This window comes from Bombus affinis, chromosome 1 (assembly GCF_024516045.1).
Source record: "Bombus affinis isolate iyBomAffi1 chromosome 1, iyBomAffi1.2, whole genome shotgun sequence".
Lineage (NCBI taxonomy): Eukaryota > Metazoa > Arthropoda > Insecta > Hymenoptera > Apidae > Bombus > Bombus affinis.
The window spans coordinates 3,404,866-3,425,710 of record NC_066344.1 but is presented as its reverse complement, the minus strand read 5'-3'; the positions used below and the strand labels follow the sequence as shown (position 1 = coordinate 3,425,710).

The following is a 20,845-nucleotide window of genomic DNA, read 5'->3' as shown; positions in this document are numbered from 1 at the left end:
AATCCGTATTATAGCCTCGATTAGGCAGCGATACACGCATGTACGTGTAGTGTGACATTAGTATCCTACCAAATTGATAGTACGTCCCTGTTTTACTATAGGGTAACGCATTTGTAACGTCATGTCTCATCTACACAATGTATTGAAAGTAGTACTAGGGAAATTGTGTTGTTGTATGTTCGATATAATAATAACATAATAGTAATAATAACGACAACACAACAATAATAATGAAGTCGATAGTACTGCGTTATTGTTGATTAAAAGAAGCTCTTACAGATTATTAAGTGTTCGATATAGTGTATTACTGTGCAATATTATATGCGTGATTCGATTTATTCCAAGATAATTGCTGCACTCGTATTTTCCTTTTTTCCCCCCTCATCAAACGGATATTTCGTGATCGTTATACTCTCTATTCGATTAATCGTTTTTAATCGTTATTAATCTTCGCACGATGAACGTATAAATATGATATCGATTGCCGAATCGAGTCGAAGTCGTGCACTTTCTAGCCTTCCGGTTTTTATTCGCAAGAATTAATTCGAATTTTCCTTTCATTTTCTACACTTTCCATTTGATTCGAATAACAATTAAGAATTCACGTGTTACGTATACGCTTGATGATTCGCCGTAAATTACAGACGGGCGGACGTGCGGACGGATATGATAACAGTATATCATGCATCGACGGGATACGATCGTTCTTTTCCGAGAGGAAAGGTAATAATTCTTTTCGCGTTTATCGTTAACGGATCGACACATGTTATAAAACGTGAATACAAAGTCTTCCGTTAGTTGGATATCTCTTCACGCCCCGTGACAACAAATGAAAAGCGAGGAGCGAACAAAAATGAACAAGCTGTCTTCTGATAGAACCATCGTACGTATAGAACGATACGTATACGTATAATAAGAAAGAGATCGACGGAAATCACCGAAATAAAAAGGGCTTGAGAACTGAAGATTATCTATCTAATGATTTGCTATACGTATTAGGAACGGTATTAAGTGGCTTATTTATTGCGTACCTGTCGTTACCATGCCTGAATAAAGCTAGAATTTCTTCGAACGTTTTATTCTTGGTCTCAGGTACCTTCTTGTATGTGAAGATCCAGAAGATGGCTAGGAATGCACTGAATGGTAGGAACGTGTAGTTTTCAAGGCTAGTCTGTAACACATTAAAACAAGGGGTTAACGTAAAACTAACAAATGTCAATCGTTTCTTTCCGCTTGAAACACTGTCTTTTGTCTATGTTTCCTTAATCCTCGAACGGCGTTTCTAACAAAGTAACAGTTTACGTGTTATTATCCTAATAAACTATAACTAAACATTTTATTTCTTACGTACAATAAATATAGTTATCGTACAGATGTAAAAAATGTTTTGATTTATTCTTTTGCTTTATCCATATAAAAATAAAATATTTAACGTTTCAACCACTGTTGGATTAAAGTTAAAACACTCGAAAACACGAAATCCCGTAGAATTTATTTGTCTCGAATTGGACGTCGCTAAAATTTAAAGAATATCTTACCTTCATACTTGGAAAACCGATGCCAACCAAAAAATTAGCCATCCAATTGACAAGAACCGCGATAGACATGGCCGCAGGTCTAGGACCTTGCGAGAATAGTTCAGCTGTGATCATCCACGGGATGGAGCCAGGCCCGACAGCAAAGAATACCACGAAACTGAGCGTCGACACGACCGACAGATAAGACATCCAGTCAATCATTTCCTGCACATAACCGAAAAACTCCTATCAGGCAGTAGAATCGTGTTCTTCTTTCCTGAGCAGCCGGAGGAGTCTCTCTCAGAAGAACAAAAATCGTAAGACCTACGAAACTCAACGAATAGAACTGAAATGTAATAAACCTGCATGCAAATTGTGCAGCTCAACCCTGTGTTTAAGGCGATAATGCGATTGCGACAATGCGTATAACGTGCTCTGTTATTATGTACAGTAACATCTTTCTGTTTCAAGCGTTCAAGCGATATGACTGGCCATTTTTATATACCTAAGGAGTAACCAGGACACGTAGCTTATAGACCTCGGAGAACCTAAATGTATGAGAATAAATACGCGCCAGACATACAACGTTTACGCTCGAATAAATATACATACACGTATATATAGATATATCTACCGTTATCGTATTAGGTCGTTGATCGACGTTAAAGTCTGACGAACTCTTTGTAGCTTCTGCGTATGACTTACACTGTTTGCTTTACACGAATTGTAATACACATCGGAATAGCGTTGCGAAAGAAGCAAAAGTGCTACACACGTTTAGCGTACAGAGAAATGAAATTTAATCTCATCATCGTAATTAATTGCGTAGTTGTGTTTGGTATATTAACGTTATTATAGTTGATTTAATTATGCGCAAGAGGGTGACAGGTTTGAGCCGAAATATAGAATAATAATAAAGGGAGTAAATGTCTCCTCCAGGCAGTCACGAAAGAGGCCGTTTGTGAAAAAGGGAGAGGATGGGGCAAGGAGCGGGACAGGATTTGTAAGAAGCATAGTTACTTAAGCCTAAGCAAATAAAATAAAACGCATGCATCCTAGGTATTCGACACATCGATATTTTTTTAAAGATTTTCGTTCTTTTTTTCAAACACATTTGTATTTATGTAATTAGAAATGAATGATAATCTTGTTATTTTATCAAGGATGAATTCGTTATGTGTCGATACACAGAATATTAGTAATTTCTATAACGCAAATTAAAAAATAACATGCAGGATTTAGGATAGACCTTACAAATTACATGAATGGTCGGGAGAAATAAAAATGAGTATCTCGAATGCATATTTATATACGTAAAGTGGTGATAATTCTCACTGTCGATGCAGTGCTGCACTCCAGCTGTGAACAAAGTGTTAGATACACCTTTCGCCAAGGTGCATGAAGTGACAAAGCACAAAGAGAGACAGCTATATACAATCCACGTTCTCTGTGGCGTAATTAACGTTCTAAGAGATCTCGATTTTCATCAACTTTCTACGTTCGACGAAATAACCTTTGTCAATGGCAATTTATTTCTCTTTAGCTTTTAGCGAAAGCCGATTAATATTTTCTACTCGACTCTTGTCGCTCGAATAATTTAATCGCAAAAGATACTATGTATTATCATTATCGATTTACACGACAATACGCGTGATCTATCAGGGAATAGATACTCTGTGGTGAAAGACGTAACATTTACTTAATTAACATCGATATTACAGTACGTAGCATAATTAAAGCGAAGACGTCCTAAAATTTGAACTTACCTTTATGAGAAAAGAAATTGTGATGAATATTGAAAAGATAAACATGCCACCAAGACCGTATAAGTGTAGTGTACGCCTTCCTGTCCTATCCATAAGCGGGATGGATCCTAACGTCATTAGAACCATAATGGCACCTATGCCAATGGTTGCAAACTTGGCACTCTCCTCTGTCAAACCAGAACTAGTGAACAAATTTGTCGAATAGTAAAACACCTGAAACACAGAGAGGGCAATTTCACGTGCCATTACATCCACTTTCGTGAATGGACCATGTTGTGGAAGTGAAACACGGCGCAAGTTCATCGGTTGAATTCGAAACTTCGCTTATGGAGACAGTAACGTATATGAAATTTATAGACGACGATACTTACAGCGTTAATGCCTGAAAGCTGTTGGGAAAGTTGCATGACCACACCAATAACGAGAGGCGCTCTCAAAGTCGGGCTACATATGAGCTCTGTCATCGATATTCTAGACTCAGCTTGCTGAGCTCGTTCTTCGGCTCTCATTTCTTCGATATCCTCTTCTACTTGGTTACTGGCTCTCAACCTTCTCAAAGCTTTACGGGCTTCTTCCTCCCACTGTTTGGTAATGAGCAAATATCTAGAGCAGAGGATCAAAAGAGAGAAGCTGTAATCGTCGGCGAGGAAAGAAAAGCAGGGAACAGAGATCGTCTTGTACAAACCACTCAAGTAGGTACATATTACAAAAACTCTATCGTCTAGTATCTACTAAAAGCCATAGCGATAGTTTTGGGAAGATTTTTCTTTATCTACACGATCGATGGTCTCTACCTTGGAGATTCGGGACAAACTGGAAGCAGCAATAACTGTAGAATGGCAGGGCAGATAGCTAGTCCTAAGAGAACAGGCCAACCCTCGTTTGTTCCAAGGATTTGCTCGATGCCCAGCACCTGGGAGACCAGGAGGCCCACCGTAACAGCGAGCTGGTTCACCGTGCCTAGGCCGCCTCTCAGGTTCAGTGGTGCTATCTCCGATATGTACATGGGAACCAGCGAGGTGTTTAAGCCACAATTGACACCGATGATGAACCGTCCAAAGAATAACATTTCGTACGAGTGAGCAATCTTTGTACAACCCATCAGGCACGCCCCCACGATGCCCAGCACGTTGTTTAGCAGTAAGCCCCCCTTTCTGTCAGCGAATGGAAAGAAAGAAAATATATAGATGAGTGATACAATAAACGATCGGATCATCCGATTACCTGATCGCAAGATACACGTTTGCACGATGCGGATTTTTAATATCGATACGTCTGGCGCGTAGGAAGCCCTAGCGAAATTACACGTAAACGAAATTGCTACAGTAATAGTACAAACCTGCCAAATCTGTTGGCAATTATCCCTCCGCTAAAACCACCTAGCATACCACCAATCGCAAATATGCTTACGGCCACGGAATATAATTTCTTCACGGAATCGTCTGAAATATCCTCCCCATACCTATCCTTGTACACGTCTTTCATAAAATTTTCAATATTCTGAAACGAATAAATCACATTTTATAGGAACGTTAAGTTCTTTTTCTCAGTATTCGTTAACACGTTTTCTACCATATTGGATTGGAACAACAAGTCTATAATACATCGTACTTTGTCTCTTGTATTTTTGTACAATGTGTAATATAGTATAATATACTTTTAACAATAAACAATAATTGTTTGACATTTGTCTTTTGAACTGTCTATATGTGTGCGTGACGTTGATAGTGAACGTGTTAAGTATTTATGAATGAGGAATGAATATATTTAAATCGATCCTATTTATAACTGGAATATAATAATATAAACACAGCAAATGGAAACTAGAAAAAGGAAGAACATACCACTTCCGGCGCATTAATAACTCCAGTGTTGTATCCAAACTGCAACATTCCTAAAACTGCTGCCAGTATTGCATACGACAGGAAAAGTGTTAGCCCCTGAAAGCATCGAATAAAGTATTAAATTTCGGAGATTTCTATGGAAATTATTTCTTTTTTTTCGATTGAAAGTTCAATCCAACGGTACAAACACGCTTCAAATAAAATAATCGATGAACGCGCATTCTAGCGGAAACGAAAATCATATAACAAGCGAGTGGGGTAGAAATAATAATGAGAGGTGAAATAAAACTGCGCCGAACAACGTCATAATGGTTTATTAAATAATAATTTATCGCTCTGCTATATAAAATCATACGCTACAACAGATAGTTATCGTGCATAGGTACAAACAAACGCATAAAAGAAAAATCAAACAGAATAATCATAACACAATATGTACATTACGCAAGTAACCAAATATAATCGATATAACGATAATAACGATGCAAATCGATCGGTACAAATAAACAGTCATCAAAAGCGGTAGCAAGTTTCTTTTGGTACGAAACATAAAATTGCACAACCAAGAAATAAGAATCTTTTTCGATCGTCAGAGATCAAGCGTCACCTGCTCCAAAAGCCTAAGTTTCCGTCGATGAGAATGTTCTTCTAGTCGATCCACGTATTCTCGTAATTCCTCTATTTCTTCTTTCACCTGCTGTACCGTATCTAGTTCGTGCTGCGTAACATATTAGGAAATACGATTTAGAAATCTGCGTATCTTAATACGCCCGTACATTAGCACGATTTAGGACAAAATATCCTTTTTTAAGAGAAGTCATTTTTTTTCTAAAGGAAGCATGACGTATAGGTGTACGTAGAACGAAACAACTGACAAATTCTTTTTTCTCGCTATATCTTTTTCTCTGTTTTTCTTCAATAACTAGGATAGAAAAGTCGATCGACATTCGTCGTGTTTGATCACTAATTGGTAAATTTCGGAGCGCGAAAGCGATATCTCGTTGAACGTAGAGACCAACAGTACCTTGATCGCGACCATGTCCCGTTTGACCTCGCTGACCTCGCTCTGGCAAGACTCTACGCTCTTGGTGAGTTCCTGCAGCTGCGTGCGGATCTCGCAGAGGGCGACGGTGGTCTCCAGCTGGCGGTCACCCCGCTGCAGCTCGTCCAGCTTGGCACTCAAGTTCATACTCATAACGCTGACCTGTTTCTGCAGACTGCCCACACACACATACCCTCACGTGAATCTCGCTGGCTCGCCCGGGAAAATAAATCGACATTGTCGAGCACATTGACACACTAGACACGATCAAGGCTAACTATGCCTAGTCCCCTAAACAAGAAGTCCAACTACCTCCGCGCGGAAACTGCCGAGCCTTCAATAGCGTACGCTTACTATACCGGGGTGTGTTCGCTCTTTCTCTCTTTTTTACTTCTATTTCTTTACTTTTTTTTTCTTTTTTACTTTTCTATTTCGTTCCTTTTAATCTACGTATACGCGAGGAGATAATGTGATTTTGATTATGATTGGGGAAAAAGACAAGATACTATTTCTATCGTGGTGTAATCAGGTACACCATGTTCTTCTCTCGTGCTTTAAATCTCAGCGAGCCAGCGGTAGCTCGGCAGCTAAGGAAACGTTGGGGGTATACGAGTAGCGTGTAAACAGAGATATACAGACACATATATATGTATTTAATATATCATATTCTGTTTATGTATATACGAACATAGAAATATATTAAATTGAAAAATAGCACAACGTACAAACGCCACTAAAAGCACGTCTAAACTGTGTGTAGGTGAGTGTCAAGGTGAGAAACACTACGGTGACATATATATATTTAAATATATATATATATATTCTTTTTAATATATATATATATATGCATTATATATATTACATAGTTATTGGAGCTGTGCACATTAGATGGAAGTTTGTGAAAGTGAGAGATGGAAACTAGAGTCCCCGTTGAAGTGTAAAGTACGCTCCCGCATGTTTCAAATGATTCATCAAAATTTTGCAGTAAAAAACGATCATCCTTTGTTCCTTGTTATATTTTTCTTTTCTTCTCGATATCACGATCGTTTTCCCCATGAACGCGAGAGAGCTTCGGCACACGCGAAGCGTGATTACTCTACTGGCACGATGCGGGAATGTGCAAGTGGATAAGAAAAATATGATTCGATGCACGCTTTCAATTCGAACGTTGCATGTAGACAATGAATAAATAATATATACGCACGGATCATGATGAATGATCAGAAATCTCTCGATCGAAGGAGATTTTAGCAAACTTATCGATCGATGTGCACAGCCAAGCAGAAAGGTGATCTTTTAATCAGGGACGAAACTAAAGAAGAAAAAGAAAGAAAGAAAGAGAGAGAAGGAGAGAGAGAGAGAGAAAGAGAGAGACAGTATGTGTGTACGTGAGTATATGACAGAGTGAAAAAAGAGAGAAAATTTACGCAAGGCACGTCGAGTGACAAGTGAATAGTGAAAAATGAATGAACACATGAGCCTTAGTGGAAGTAGAGAGAAAATGTATGACCCGGATGATAAAGTGAAAACACAAAGAAAGAAAACGAAACATACTTGTACAGAAGGATCAAAAGGTACAGACAGGATAATAGAAAAGAGGGATTAAAGAAAATAATTAATTAGATAAGTAAATAGACAGGTAGAAAAAGAGAAATAGATAGAGATAGAGAGAAAGAAAGAGCAGTGATGATGTTGCCATGTACCTGGGAGGTAGGGAGACCATGGCTGTGTTCCGAAACTACAGTAGCCTCTATGCCTCCCCACTCACTCCTCTTGATTCAGTATTTCGTCTTATTCTCACAGATCTATTTGTTCTTTGCTTTGTTCACGACATATGTACGTACGTTGGATTATCCACCAAATCCAATCAATTGACTCTGAACGATTGCACAGCTTGTTGTCAAGTGGGTCCACAACCAAAGGTGGAGGGGTAACGTGTGGCGGGGGGTTTAAAGGCCGACGACGCCCGCCCCTGCCTCTTATCTCACTCTGTAAAACTTTACCTAGTTTGGAAACACAGTCGTGGTTCAGTCAAAATCATGTCATATAATGGTATATTCGCTCGAATTAGTCACGTGACGTCCAATTCTTCTAAAGGACAGGTTCGTCACGTGCGAAGACATTTCGTCTTTTTTTTTCGTAAATTTTTTAATTTCTATTTTTTTTTTTTTTTTTTGTTGTTCTTTTTCGTTCTTTTTCTCACGCATCGCCATGCGACGCGCCGCCAGCTTACTCACCCCTGCCTAGTCGCCCGCGTCCACAAGCGAGCTTGCAATTTGAATTGGGCCCATCACTTTTTATGCGAAACGATATCGATCGGCAAAATAATTGACAAAAATTAGCATGATCTCATGATAAAGTGATAAACAACAGGAGACACGCACACAAATAAGTCACAAAGGTGGCACATCGAAGTAACGATATATGAGAGTGTATCGATTAGAACGATGCCAAGGAAATGATTGTATCTGTCGCGTCTATATGAAAAACATATACATGTATATCTATGTTGTACACGTGTCGGTGGTAAAGCTGTTTTCTCCTTCCTCTGATCACCAACGAATTTCTCTTGTTCGTTTTCGAGCGTGAATTCCATTATAGTGCATTCACACAGAACAACGTGGTTTAAACAATGATCGGTGAGAAACGCTCATACACATACTATATACTGTGCGTGTGTTTCACACAAACTAGTCGCGTTTTGCCTTGTGCATTCGCTGGCCGCATCTATTTCCCTTTGTCCCGTTTTCGATATTCTCCGTTATCGTCTTGGGTGCTGTTTGCGCACTTATTTGTGTACCTGACTTCGAGAAAAGTGACATGACATCGAATGGAACATGAGCAATCAGTGGTAAGCCTGCGAGCGCCGCAGCCAAAAGAGTTTCATGTAAAACCGTATAACAACGTATTACCGGTGTCTCGATATTACTGTTTATGATCAAGGGTGTGTAGTATGTACAAGTACAGGACTAGAGCGAGTGTGATTTATGTATAAATGATAAATGGCACGGCACAAAGCCTTGCATTGCATTCTCTGATACATAAAGAGTCTATGTAAAACGATAAGCAGGGAAAACGTCTGTTTCTTTTATCTTAATTCATTCTATATTTCTTTTATTTCGTTTGCTTCTTTTCATTTTGGCATTTTGCTTTTTCTCTTTCTTTTCTTTTGCTAATTCTCTATCGTGTACTCTCCGTTCAATCGTTAATTCAGGTGAACGAGGCACCGCCACTTAGGCCGGGAATTACCTGGATGCGTTTAGAGAATATCGCAAGTATTGTTGGACATTGAAAAGAACAATGTCCATGGAAAAGGTTCGTTGGATAGTAATTCTTGTCTACGAGAGAGTTTATGATCGATAAGTAAGTGCTATCGATTCGGGTACTTCGGGGCGAATAATAGAGAGCGAGAAGTGTTCTCTTAATTGGTATGCAAGTCTTAAGAGCTTATATACGTTGTTCTACTGAACTGCCGTGGCACTAAGCTAAAGTTACTTCGAAAGACTCTTATTTAAAATAGAAGGAATAATATTTGAAAAAGTTGACGAAGTTCGATTAACCCCTTACCTTACGATTTAATTTCCAATAGCGCGTGCCATAAACAACAACAAGGTCGGTCACACGTCGAGCCATTTCACGGTTTGGCTGAACGGTTTGGCAATTGTGCAAATCAAGGTACAATAGGTACAACTAATTTTATTTTGCTAGACGTTTGATAAATAATTACTATCGATTGATCATTGAACAAGAAAGATTTATTATCTTCGAGTAAATAATAAATCAATAACATCGACGTACCACGTCTCTCACACGTGTTGGTCATGTTTGGCCCGATCGACGTACCACGTCTCTCACACGATACTGTAGATTAAGGGGTTAACCACGGTCGCAACGACTTACTTAAACGCAGGGTTGCTAAGATTAATTCAACTACGTTTTAATCGCTGAAGAAACAAAGAACATAATAATTCTATATAAGAGCCTAAAGAGAGATCACTACGGAATGTCAATACAGGATCCTAAGAAGAGAGGCGCTAAACTATGAAATCAGATGATAAAAATGTTTCGAGATATTCGTCGCCCGCGGGATTCGCCAAGATTAAAAGTTCACGATCGAATCTTAACAAATAACAGATTGTACTTTCCTTTAAATGTCGTTTCGCGAATCGAACGAATTTCTTCGTTTCGTTTGAAAACCGGAAAAGAAAGAGATCCCTTCACATTGTTCGAACATGTACAAGTTCGCGTCTCGTCAAGGAAAAAAAAAAAAAAGAAACAAAAAGAAGGAGAAACAGATCGGTCAGACCGAATGATCGATGGACCGGAAGACGATCGCCAGTGTCAGATACGTAAATGATCTCGGCCGGTACATCCAAACAATCCAGATAATTCTCAGAGACGTCGGTGGCGACGCCCATGTGACAACGTCTTCGACAAATCATTTGTACATCGTGTATAATTTTATTTTGAAACGTAAACTCTCCCTTTTCCGTGATAACAGTGTCGCTCGAGGTCCGAACTCTGATCGCGAAGCTCGTACTATTCGACAATTGGTAGTAGTACGTGGTATAAAGAAGAGAGCCGCGTTATCATTGTACGATAATACTATATAAAATATATAAAATCGAAAAGACGCGTGGAGGTGTCTCACAGAAAACGTTAAGGTATATAAGTATAAGAGAGAGATATGTATGGTGGGTACGTCGGGGAAACGTACCTTACAAGCAACTCCCGTAGAGTGGCTTCATCGTCCTCCTGTACCTCTTCCTGCGTCTCATTACTGAACGTGCCGCGACTTGAGTGATGATGTTGATGTCGCCTAGTCGTCGGCCTACCGATATTGCCCGGTGGATACTGTCCGTGCGACCCGTGATGATGATGGTGATAGTGACCGGTGTTGGTGGAGGCCGAGTGCAAATATCGGGCGACGGTGCTGGTCGGACGCCCCCTGGTCAGCTTGAGACCGGTAACAGGAGGCGGCAGTACGGCGCCTGTACCGGGCTCCACGTAACTTCTTCGTGAGGCATACTGCTTCTCCTCCACCCTGATGATGTCCTGACGTCCGCTCGATGGCCGATCGGCCGATCTGCTGCGCGATCTCGCGCTAGTTCCAACACTTTTGCTACTTTTACGTCCGGCCGTGCCGGCGTTGCTGCTGGCGGCGATTCTTTCGCTTCCTTTGCTTTGCCTCCACCAGCTGCTACCGCCGACCTGTGCACCAAAATCGAGCCTTCCTCTTTCCTCCTCTTCCTCCTCCTCCTCTTCCCCCTCCTCCTCCTCCTCCTCCCCGACGGCGGCACCAGCCGGCCCTGGTTCCGTATCCTGGGACCCCGAAAGGCCCGAGATTTCTTCGTAGAGGCACTCCGAATCCGGGTCCGTCGACACTGCCGCGCTCTGCCACAACTGGTTTATTGGCTTGAAGCCGCGTGAATCGGCCATCGTTTGAGCTACACGCCAGGACACAGACACAGAGAGAAGAATTTATACAACATCGACATCATCCTCCCCTTCAACGTCTTCCTCGGCTGTGTTGACTAAAGACCACCCGATGCTGCATATCCGAGGAATACTAAGAGCAACGAGCGATAAATTTCTTTTTTGTTTTGTCGTTTTCTTGTTTCGTTGGTTTCGTTATTTCGTGTGTTTTTGCGTTACATTATGATGATTCTAAATCGATTGATAAGCTTCGTCTAGACTTTGCACAGCAGCGATTTTGCGGTGAGCTTAACGTGTTATAGTTCCGTCTTTTTTTTTCCTAAATAAATATCTCTGCGATCGCTTTTTATCGTAATTGTATCGTGATTGCGATATCGTGAAAGCAGCCTTTGATCTTTCTTTGCTTGGTTTTTTGCTACGTGGCACGCCACGTTAGAAGCGTGGATACAAATGCGCAAGTGGTAATGTCATTCAGCCACGCAGGAAATGGATTCGATAAAATTACACAACTGCAAAGAAGGAAGGGAGCTAAAAGAACGTCTGACCACGAATAAAAAAAAAAGACGACGATGAACGCTTGTACGCGTGATTCCATGTTACCGTGTTTCCTGATGATTCGGCTTGACGTGCAGTCAAACCGTACAAGTCCATAACTGTTTCATGGCAAATTAATCAGAACGATTCTCGCGTCAATTCGTTGAAAGTCTGACAGCAGCCAGAACGAGGAAGCACGATGATTAATTCACGCAAAGTTGCTCACGGTTTGTTAGAAATGTACATAATGCCAAGCCCGAGCAACTTTCCTGTTCACTGACAGCGAATATTACCGCGAAAGTGCAGCCGTTTAAAGAGAAATAGAGAAACGTTAATGGGGAATAGGGAAAATCGACCGCTACTTTCGCCATTCGATCAAAACGAAGTCCTGCTCTGGAGCGTTACATGGTCGAACGACGTGAAACGTGAAATTTCGAAGAAATTTCAACATAACTTTCGAACGATCGATTAGAGCGAAACGAAGCTTATGAATTTTCATTCCAGCCGATGCGCACGTGAAATTGGAAACGATGAGCCAGTTACTGCAAGATCGTGCTGCAGTAATTAAGCCGAGCTTCCTGCATGCATCGCACTGGCTCGTCTTACGACGACAATTAAAGTAGCACAGTAACGAGCATTATTAATATCGTTTACCGTCGTTAAATATATTCCAGCTTTCGTCCGACGCGAAATACCACGACCGAAACAACACGAATTCCTTCCATTCTTCTGAATAATAGCGTTCGACCATGCTTCGCGAAAATCGCACGTTGGAAAGATATCACGGCCAAAATACGGATCGAACAACGTTCGAATCTTGGCAATAATCATTTTTTTCGTTAATCGTTCGAAAACCGTACTTATCGTTTCGAGTATCGAGAATCATTCTGTATAATTCGTTTCGCATAATTTATCAAACACGAAGGTAAAAATAAAAGATGTAAATAAATATGAGGGGGAGAGTCGAGTCGCCGATGAAGTCGTGCGCTGCACTTCGAAGCGTTTAGTGATACAGAAATTCTAGAAGCGAAGGAAATTGCACATAGCCGCATGACAAGTATGCAACATCCTTATATTCTGGCTTGGTGCAACCGATTACGGAATCATTGAATCGCATCTCGCCTCGATCAATTAACACCGTAATCTCACAACGGGTAATCTCGTAATCTCGAGAAGTAGGAGTAATAGGTTATACTCGGTAATTACGAAACAATTAGCTGGCTATGAAATATTACTGCCGATAAATTGGCAAGCGCTTACGTGCACGAACTATGAACAATGATGTGTATTTATTCTCTTTTATTCTTTTTTCTTTTTATTTTTCATTTTCCTGTTAACATTCTCGACTCACCTTAGACAATTCGCAAGCCATCGTGCTCGACGATGATATTATCACGCCACGACGTTTCTCGTGTCTCGATTTCGAGTCGCGAGACCACTCGCCACTCGGGATTCCTGCAATTTGGCAGAGACAATCGCCGTTTCTCTAACAGGTCGATTAACGTCTCGACCACGTGATCAAAGAAAGGTAGAAGAGGTAAAACGCGAACGATACGGACGTAAACGTAGGAATCAGTGGGATTTCCACCGCGATACGATCACTGACGTATCGCGAGTACCGAAGAGCCACGTCCTTCCTCTGATCGTGAATTGTTTTCGACTCACTATAAGACGGCGGTATACACTAAGTGAACCTGTGAAAACAAAGAAAACAGATGTAGTAGTATCGGCAATCATTTTTAGACGATAAAATGTAACCGTGTTTTGCTCCGGACAATAGAGGATCGTTACTATGAACGCTACTGTTACATCAGCTAAGCGGAAAGAATGAAAATTTTAATGGAACGGCACAATGAATGTAAATTCTATGTACTCGATCGGTTCGTGTATTATTCATGCGGCATTGTAATAAAGATAATTTTTCATACAATTAGAAAGAATTGTACAGGCACAAAGAGTGGCTGGAAAAATCAAAGTAAGATGGAAAACGATCCTTCAATTGTTCCGAGCAATATATAAAATATCTAAGATTCTACGAAGATAATATCTATAACAAAATCCGTCGTAAAAGGAGAACTATACGATAGATTGACGAGGACGAATTCAAATCGAATTCGAGCTTGGAATATTGCATTACAGTGAAACGTAAGCATCCTCGGCTGTACATTCTAAAGATATATCGTTATCTACCATGAGACGCGTAACAAATAGCGTTTAATCCACGGCTATGCATCAAACTATTTTCCGATGAAATTGCGTAATATTCTTCTTTACCTGACCGATCTCAAGGAAAATCATCTTGCAGTTTCGTCGGCTCTAAGGCGAAAAAAAAACCAAGGAAACAAATAACAGAGAGAAAGAAATGAAAAACATGGTGAATCGAGGGAAAGAATAAGAAGAAGAAGCATTCAGTTGACGATAATTGTTCCCCCTTTGATCGACCACGGTTTTTGTAGCGTCCATTCGTCGCTGGTATACGAATGAAAAGAATGCGAGTGGTGAAATTGCCTGAATACCAGGCAAAGGATAGCACGCTTGTTGTAGAAACCGTGAATGCGTCTCCGCACAAAGGCGGTCGTAAACACGGCCGAGTAATGTATAATTACAGACTGCAAGTGTAATTTCCAATATGACCTTGCTTGGCGACTCGGGGCACCGAGTCGGAATTCTCACGGCACGTCGTCCTAGAACTCGGACGTACCGAGACGATGTGTAAAATCGACTCGACATAAATTCGTGTAATGGACACGCGTGGAATGCGTTTGATAGCCGGTGAACGGAATAGCAGTGATTCTTCCTCGATGGCGTTCTGACTGGCAATCACGTCGAACGCGTGTTTAAATTGCCTCTATGCGATAACGACATAATTCCGCTTGCTAATTGGCAAAGTTCCTCTCTTCCGATAATGAAATTAAACGAGCAAGGTAAACGAATAAAGTAAAAATAATTGATTTCGTCGTTTCGTGTAAAGATATCAAAGCGTTATAATTATAGTTTGGCACGAGTTTGGTCCGATCCACTTATATTGATTTCTATGGAAACAACCAACACGGATCTATGTATATTTATTATGGGTCGATACATCAACGATATATAAATAACTCGATGAACGTAAACAAAGTAACGGAATAATTAAGAGATAAATCAGGGACACGTTTGACTTTTCATTCGTCCAGGATCGATGTCTATACGTACGTAGGTACAGTCATGCTCGTTAATATTCAGACGCTCTTTAAAAACAGGAAAACTTTTTTAAAATAGATGAGACGATTCGAGCTGTTTTCCAAATGTTAGAGGAATTGGTTTGCTAGTTAACGCGCGAACAACAAATTTTCAACACATCGCGATTGGTCAGAATTGCGAAAAATATAGTAAAATTCACTTTTTACGAATTTCTTATGCAAGCCTGCAACGACGATTCAAATAATACGTTTTGTAGATTTATAACAGTTATATATATGCTCAGAATCGGTTAACGTTGCTACGACCTAGAAAACGTTAAAACTGACGAAATCACAGTTTCCCACAACTTTCCCCTAATTGTAATAAATCTTAAGATTCTTACATCTTTCGATGCCTGTTCGTCGCTTGTTTTTGTTTCGGTCGATTTCAATAAAACTTTCGACGTGTATATGATCGATGAGCCCGTAAATCTACGAAATGTATTGTTTAAATTTTCATTACAGATTGAGATAAATTGTAAAAAGTAACTTTTACTTGTTCTTCTCGTGACTCCTACCAATCGTACTTTTTCCAACATTTTTTTTTTGGTAACTAATTTAGTAAACCAATTCTAACTTCTCGAACAAGCTCAACTCGTTCGATCAAACCTTAAAAAAGTCACTGTGTTTTAAAGAGTGTCCGAATATTAACGACAATAATAGCTAATGTACAGTAAAATTTAGATAAACGACCCTAAATGAAAGATCACTGAAATCCTTTAACTTTCTCTTTCTGTGTATATATACCGACCCAGACAACTTCTCTGTCAAAATCCATGGCCTTTCGAACGATGTGCAACGATCTCGATGCTATCGTACTTTCAGTATGCAACATTCAATCGCTCACCTTGTATCGAAAATCTCGACTGTATCTAGTTCCTCGATGACGTTGAAATCGGTAACGTTCACCAGCATTCTCGTCACAAAACACGACGTTCTTGAAATATTTTCAAGTAATACAAGGGCAAACAGATACCGCTTTACGTAGCGACGAGCGAACGGAAAGGAACGACAGTACTAGCCGACGAGTCGCGTACTACTAACGCATACGTTCTGTGTATCGCGTCGAAGATTAAACGAAATCCAAAGACTTTCTCCCCTCCTCTGACGCTTGTTTCTCCGTCAGATCGCTTTCGTTCACCGTCCTTGTTCCATCTGTCGAGGGAATCTATCCGTCATTGTTCACAGTCTGTTACGTGTCTGTCGTGTTGTCCAGTTTTTCAACGAGTTTTATAACCAGTTCCTTGTGTACTTCTGTACTCCACCGTACCTTAGCTGTCCGCATCTACCGTGAGAGATTAAACACCAGCGACACCGAGATACGGAACGCGCGTGAATCTTTCTTTCTCTCTTTTCTTTTCCCAACTTCTTTTTAACTGTAATGTTTGTCGCCGGAGATCGATAGATCTTCGTTCAACGAAGAAATATCGAGTTCGCGGAGTTTGTCGCGTTTCCTAGTTCCTTCGGGGTGGTTGTTTTTCTCGTGTTTGTATGTACGTGTTGCAAAAAGTTCGATGCGAAATGGAGAATGATGTCACTCGACATTTTTCACCGTCCAACGAAATGCGAAATTTATCGGTAGTAAAGGTAACGTATCGCGAGTCATACCGGACCGTCCATGAAATTACGTAAATTTATTGCTACCCAATAACAATGCGATCTTGTTCGCTGACGTATCATCGCGGGGATAGTACGGTAATTTCTTTATCTATTTTTTCAGGTGCGTTCTGAACTCGCTTTTACAATCCAAAAGTAAATAACGACAAAATGAATCGAACGGTAGGAATGTGGAAGAAGTTATCGTTATTATCGATAGGTGTTATTAGTACGTCTTTATTACATTGCAGTAGTTATATAAAGAATGTAATCTTCGTGCACCTTGGAACATGTACATATTTATATTATCTATATGCTTTAAATCTTATTTTATTATCGCTTTATTACTCTTACTTACTTTATGTATTCTATAATTATCATAATATTAGTAGTAAATTAGTATGTATAACAATCATTGGTCTATAATCATGAAATCAAAGCAGGAAACTGCGGTCGACTACATAATATTCCTGTTTCTCGTGACCAAAGAAAATTCCAGTCATATAGAAAATTAATAAAAGTATATCAACGTAGATGCATTACCAGTCGCGTAAACATGAAAATACATACGAATAACGAACAAGTACTTGCGAAAGTAGCTTATAAAATTTAGGATAGTGTACAAACGACGAATAATTAAACCTCCTTAATCGAAATCTTTGATACAATCGTATCGGAAAATAAATACAAGATTCTACAACCACTCTGAACAAAAGTAACACAATTCTAATAAATTTATCGCGTTCCGCGGTTCTACCAGAGAAAACTAGGAAAGCAGTACTGACGGTGGAACGTACCGAACGAAATTTCCACTCGCGACTGCTCGCAGTGTAATAACGCGACGTTCTATATCTAAAAAGCATATAACCGGCTGAAAGTTGCGTTAAAATTTCCAAATAAGGTTTGTTGTTAAACGGTTTCAACGAGTAACAGGTGCACAACCTACATTCGCGGTATTTACGCTGCGCTGGCCTCCAGAAATCTCTGTTGGAAAATGACACATAGCGGATTATGCGTGATGATATTTACGCTCTCGTAACTCTGTAACATCAATCTGGTCGAATAAAAAAAAAATTTCACGCTTCTCGTTCAACGATTTTAAGGGCGAGATCGAGTCGAGATTGGTAGAAAATACTAAACCCGGTCCTACGAAAACTCTCGATTATCTGGTGATATCTGACGTTCGCGATGACACACATACTTACGTCTCCGGATGCTTGTGATCTAAATGGATCAATGAGATGCGCTTGGCGAAACGGCAGGAGCCAAGCTTTTCTCATTTCTGCACCATGGACGTTGGCATTGCGACCAAGACGACGCGAGGGTGCATTTAGGATTGGCACATCGCCAACAGGTCCTTCGGGAGATTTGCACTATACGCTATATCTATACGTATGTATCTGTACACGTAATATCGTCATCGCCATATACGTAAATCCGAAAACGTTAAGCCGTTTGTCGAGAGACCGGGTATGTACGTTTCGTTTGATTTCCATCGAACGTATGATGAAAAGGAAAAGGAACGAAATAGTCGGTAGAGCATCTAGTCGCGCATTAAACCGCACAGCGTGTGGAAATTGCGATTAGCGATAATAGTGGGAAATAACGAGGCAAGGAAAATCGTCATTAAGCTCGACGGAGATAAGATAGGAATGTTAATTTCGGCTGTAGTGAAACAGGGGATTAGCTGAAAATATGAGAATGGACGATGGTAGTCGTGGAAATAAAAATTTTTACTTTCAGAAAAAAAACGTATACATATATATCTGTACAGGTGTAATCGATCAAGCAAACGTGAAAGAGAGAAGTAGGTCACGAACGTACGCTCGTCAAGTTACGCTTCTTCCGTGAATCTTCAACTTCTTTTTAGTAGCAACTTTTCGACTACGGTTGAGAGCGAGATTTATTAATGGACATATCCAACGATGATTAATGTCTGTTTGAAAGTTACGACATTAAGGTATCGTTGTACGTATGTACACGTATGTATCGATGAGTAAATAAAACAAACTAATTTACAAGGAAGGAATTTTAGAATTTTATCTTCTCTTGTTCTATCTCGATAACAAATCCCATGACTCGAATCGTCTTAATTCGATATATATTTCGCAACAACGCAAGTCTTAATCGTCCGTTGGTGTGTTCCGAAATTAATCGCCGATTGTTAGTTGCATTTTCTGTCTTCGCCACGGTGTTTTCTTCGGCTCGACACAGCTACAAGATGAATTACGCCTTACGTTCTCGAAAGATGGGAACGTTACCTTAAATTAATCAGAAAAGTACACACGCTTTATCGTATGCGCATCGTGCACTTAGCGCGCTAAAAGCAGTCCGTGTATACTACGCGCGCTCGGATATGCATATGCACGTAAGGAATATGCACTTTGCCTATGCATGTAGCATAACTATGTACACGTATGCACACGTTATGTGTGCTTTTATCGATGAAGAAAAAGCAAGAGATAAATGGTATATTTTGCTATTCTGTCTCGGCCCGTTAGACATTGTGCGCTCAAAATTGAAAACATTCGTTATCGTTGAATTTAAGAAGCTTTTTTCTTTTCTTTTTGTAGGTAAGAATGATCGACGTGTCGCGTTAGAATATTTGACCGCATATTACGTTAGCTTAGTTGTATAAAAAGTAACGACAGATCTAAAAACTTGACAGTTTTTTTTTCTTTACGTAATTACTTCTTTTACGTACTTTACTGAATTAAAGAACTTCTTAGAACGTAGGTTGCTAAATGAAAGTTGTGCCTCTAATGTCTGTCGTGAATCGTTACTAATTCACGTAGTACTTAACTTTTTCAGAACAATTTCCATTCAGCGATCCCATAGCGCAACTCCAAACCGATGACGCACGAATGCATAGTTTTGTCGCGGCGTAACACCATCGAATATATGTATATATATACGTAAAGGTTCGACAAAAGTAGATACAGAAGGAAGAGTTTTTTATCGGGCGTACAGAGAGTTTAAAAACCTCAACAAGAACGGAAACGCGATATTGGAATTCACTGCGGTGACGCTCGAAAGACATCGATCCGTCGAATTCGATGAAAGATCCAAGTATCTATATAAACGAACGACGATTGGAGAAACGGGTACACGGTCGGTTGAAACTAGCGGCGAAAGGAAGGCATGCCTTACAGTTCCGATCGTTATCTAATAATGAGAAAAGAAGTTAAAACCGATAGGCGAAGGCGTTCTTTTCTACCGATTTCGTGCCACCGCGTAAAACGCTTCCACGGAGGCCCGTATATTTCCAAGTAGCACAATTGCAAACATTGATTCGAACCAGAAACTAGATACGTATGATTATTTCCCCGGCCTGGCAGTATTATAGCTCGCGTGTAGATAACAATACGACAATGGGGCGCAGTTTGCGATCGTGTATACAGAAGAATCGGAGAAAATGTACCTTTACGTTCGCGTCCAAGTGGCCAACGTTCGACTCGTTTTAACAGCCCGGCCTATGAGAGATTTCGTCTCGAAGATAACGTCTCGATGATAGGTCCAGTTTCGAAATCACGAGCCACGGTTTACGGTAACGATTCGAAGAAGAGCGCGGAAGGAACGCGAAGGAAAAACGAGACGGAGAGATCGCGTTTTTCGGAACGGACGATCTCGTTCTCGTTAACCTACTTACTTTTATTCACAGCATTCATTCATCCGCTTCGCGCAACGCGTTATACGTATACCCAACTATATACGTGCATATACGTATATAGATATATGCAAGTATGCGCGTATATCGCCGGCGGCGCATTCGCGCATTCTGTACGGGGTAAAAAACGCGTTTTATTACATTTCGGCACGCAAATGGCGTTCGAAAGGTAACGACGCGGTCAGGTGTACGAACGAGATGTCGTCGCCACGCCAGATCTTC

The 20,845-nt window shown here is 40.3% G+C and overlaps 1 protein-coding gene and 1 long non-coding RNA gene across 19 annotated transcripts in view; one reads left to right on the top strand and one right to left on the bottom strand.

Annotated features, from left to right (window-relative positions):
- LOC126927935 (glucose transporter type 1) overlaps positions 1 to 20,845 on the bottom strand; it is a 32,012-nt gene that overhangs the window by 9,334 nt on the left and 1,833 nt on the right. For 9 of the 18 annotated variants that reach the window (XM_050744554.1, XM_050744063.1, XM_050744720.1 and 6 more), the window contains exons 2-12: positions 13,491 to 13,833; positions 10,887 to 11,616; positions 6,152 to 6,344; positions 5,735 to 5,845; positions 5,128 to 5,223; positions 4,623 to 4,783; positions 4,078 to 4,437; positions 3,655 to 3,886; positions 3,284 to 3,496; positions 1,539 to 1,763; positions 1,032 to 1,171 (exon numbers count right to left, since the gene is read on the bottom strand). In XM_050744554.1, the coding sequence (XP_050600511.1) occupies positions 1,032 to 1,171; positions 1,539 to 1,763; positions 3,284 to 3,496; positions 3,655 to 3,886; positions 4,078 to 4,437; positions 4,623 to 4,783; positions 5,128 to 5,223; positions 5,735 to 5,845; positions 6,152 to 6,344; positions 10,887 to 11,608 (2,453 nt within the window). In that variant the 5' untranslated portion in view covers positions 11,609 to 11,616; positions 13,491 to 13,833. Of the gene's footprint in view, positions 1 to 1,031; positions 1,172 to 1,538; positions 1,764 to 3,283; positions 3,497 to 3,654; positions 3,887 to 4,077; positions 4,438 to 4,622; positions 4,784 to 5,127; positions 5,224 to 5,734; positions 5,846 to 6,151; positions 6,345 to 7,872; positions 8,173 to 10,886; positions 11,739 to 13,490; positions 13,834 to 16,207; positions 16,365 to 20,845 lie in introns of those variants that run through there. The other 9 variants (XM_050744651.1, XM_050744460.1, XM_050744393.1 and 6 more) reach the window with 8 other exon arrangements.
- LOC126916514 (uncharacterized) lies at positions 16,553 to 18,985 on the top strand. The gene is made up of 2 exons (XR_007710635.1): positions 16,553 to 16,947; positions 17,081 to 18,985. It is a non-coding gene; the product is annotated as an uncharacterized LOC126916514 (long non-coding RNA).